The sequence below is a fragment of the Camelina sativa genome, chromosome 18, assembly GCF_000633955.1.
Source record: "Camelina sativa cultivar DH55 chromosome 18, Cs, whole genome shotgun sequence".
NCBI classification, from domain to species: domain Eukaryota; kingdom Viridiplantae; phylum Streptophyta; class Magnoliopsida; order Brassicales; family Brassicaceae; genus Camelina; species Camelina sativa.
The window spans coordinates 16,854,394-16,857,088 of NC_025702.1; the positions used below are offsets into that span (position 1 = coordinate 16,854,394).

Sequence of the window (2,695 nt, forward strand, 5' to 3'; positions counted from 1 at the left end):
AAAAAAAAAAAAAAAAAAAAACTTATTAATGTTCCTTTGTTGCCACCACTACTAACCCACAAGCTTACGTCCCATCATCATTCCCCGTTTCTCTTTTTTCTTCTTTCTCTAATCGCCGACGATAATCTCTTTCGTCCGGCGAAAGCTGTTATTTTTATTGTCTCTTCAAGTCTCCCATAGAGCAAAAAACTCTTTTCATCGCCAACATGTTTCTTGAATCTCGTTTTGTCTCCATAGTAATCGAACTACATCTGTGAGTGAGAGATATTATTATTCCCTTCTCCAACAGAATCTAAAATCTCCCAACTCTTTGTCTCAGATGAAAATGTGATATTTGTTCTCTGTTCAATTTCTAAAATCAACGACCGATCGTTGACTTTTTTCTGGGTCGGGTTTTAGTTTTTTTTTTTCATGCTGGATCTCAATCTCGGCCTCGATTCGGTTACTGTTAAAGGGGTTTCTTTGATGAATCAGATGGATGAATCGGTGACGTCAAACTCATCTGTTGTTAATGCTGAGGCATCATCTAGCTGTATCGATGGTGAAGATGAGCTCTGTTCCACTAGAACCGTCAAGTTTCAATTTGAAATACTGAAAGGTGGAGGAGGTGAAGAAGATGATGATGATGATGATGGTTATGATGATGAGAGAAGTGCCGTGATGATGACTAAGGAGTTTTTCCCTGTTCCTAGAGATGGCATTAATTTTATGGATTCGAGCGCACAAAGTTCTAGAAACACCGTTGATATTTCTTTCCAGAGAGGGAATCAAGGCGGAGACTTTATTGGCATCGGAAGCGGTGGTGGTGGTGATGCTGCACGGGTGATGCAGCCACCGTCACAGCCGGTTAAGAAAAGCAGGAGAGGTCCTAGGTCTAAGAGTTCGCAGTATAGAGGTGTCACTTTCTACCGGAGGACCGGGAGATGGGAATCGCATATTTGGTAATTTTTTACTTAGATGACTCTTCTTTGGTCGGACTATGGAAGAGCTGGGTTTATCTTTTAGCTCCCAAGTTCTGGGCTTTGTAGGTTTTTTGTATTAATCCTTTAATCAATTTTACTGGTTGCAGGGATTGCGGCAAACAAGTTTATTTAGGTATGGATTTGATTCTATTGGTTTTACCACTGTGAGCTGTTTTTTGATTTTGTGTTCTTAGCTCTCTAATAAAAGCTTTTTTAACTTTGTGAATTCAATAGGTGGATTTGATACTGCCCATGCTGCAGCTAGGTAAATTATGTTGTTTTGTATGATCTAAATGGATCCTTCCAACTGTTTTTCGTTTATGTTACAATTGTTTCATAACTTTAAACATTGGTTCTTGTAGGGCTTATGATCGAGCTGCTGTCAAGTTCAGGGGTCTGGAGGCTGACATCAATTTCGTTATCAGCGATTATGAAGAGGATCTCAAGCAGGTTTTTTTTATTACGGATGTATAATATTTAATGAAGACATGAATGCTGGTGATTTGTTCTGATCTTGTTTTCAAACTTTACAGATGGCGAATCTTTCTAAAGAGGAAGTTGTGCAAGTACTTCGGCGACAGAGCTCTGGTTTCTCAAGGAATAATTCAAGATATCAAGGAGTTGCTTTGCAAAAGATTGGCGGTTGGGGAGCTCAAATGGAGCAGTTTCATGGAAACATGTAATTAACTTTTCCCGGTATCTAATTTTGGGTTTTTACACATGCACTGTTCTTTGTGTTTTTGTCTAAATCTAGTTGTCAGTCATTGCTAGAAAAAGAGTGAGATCAGATAGAAGCTTTTGGTTATTTTTCGTTGATGTGAAAATGTTTCTGTTAGAACCATTAGTAGGAAAACCCCCTTTGTGATTATGGGTTATATCTAGAGATTCTGATGGCTGTGAGACATTTATATCTGTCTTGGGATGTTTGTCATCTGAGTATAAGCTGCAGCTGTTGGTGATTGTAGATTACAGTTTGATGAACTCTTTTATCCTGAATTTTGTTTGATATTAGATAAATTTGCAAGACTAATTACTTAGATTCTTATGGAATTAGGGGTTGTGACAAGGCAGCCATGCAATGGAATGGAAGGCAAGCTGCTTCCTTAATTGAGCCTCATGCATCCCGGATGATTCCCGAGGCAGGTAATGTTATTGATGCTCGGTTCATTGTTCATTAAACTGGTCAATGCTATGCAGCTTTTGCTGCCATCTTTGATATCTCTGCTCAATATGTGAAAAGCTAATACGAACTTGTTAATTTGTTTTCTGAATTCATTATTCAGCTAATGTTAAGCTTGATCTCAACTTGGGAATCTCTCTTTCACTGGGAGATGGTCCAAAGCAAAAAGATAGAGCTCAGCGGCTTCACCTTGTCCCTAACAGTATAGTATGTGGAAGGAACACCAAGGTGCGATTTTCCAAATATGATTTACTTTACTTTCATATGCGTTTTGCTCCAACCAGTAATCAAATGTTTCTTTGTCGATCTGTCATTGCAATCTGGAACTCAAAGCTATATACTTTCCAATTAACTTGCTCGAGCCCTCGTGGTTCTTCCTTGATTCATGAATTTCTGACCCTTCCATTTGATTTATATTCACAGATGGAGAACCACATGGCTACAGCGTCATGTGATACGCCTTTCAATTTCTTGAAGAGGGGTTCAGATCATCTTAGTAATCGGCATTCCCTTCCTTCTGCGTTCTTTTCGCCCATGGTAAATATAAATACCA

At 38.8% G+C, this 2,695-nt stretch overlaps 1 protein-coding gene across 1 annotated transcript in view; it reads left to right on the forward strand.

The window, feature by feature from the left end:
- The window catches only part of LOC104762125 (AP2-like ethylene-responsive transcription factor TOE2), a 4,808-nt gene continuing 2,167 nt past the window's right edge, over window positions 55-2,695 (forward strand). Inside the window, exons 1-8 of the mRNA XM_010485354.1 lie at window positions 55-941; window positions 1,070-1,095; window positions 1,197-1,227; window positions 1,325-1,412; window positions 1,496-1,641; window positions 2,017-2,105; window positions 2,246-2,370; window positions 2,566-2,679. Coding sequence (XP_010483656.1) covers window positions 412-941; window positions 1,070-1,095; window positions 1,197-1,227; window positions 1,325-1,412; window positions 1,496-1,641; window positions 2,017-2,105; window positions 2,246-2,370; window positions 2,566-2,679 — 1,149 coding nt within the window. The 5' untranslated portion in view covers window positions 55-411. The remainder of the gene's footprint in view (window positions 942-1,069; window positions 1,096-1,196; window positions 1,228-1,324; window positions 1,413-1,495; window positions 1,642-2,016; window positions 2,106-2,245; window positions 2,371-2,565; window positions 2,680-2,695) is intronic.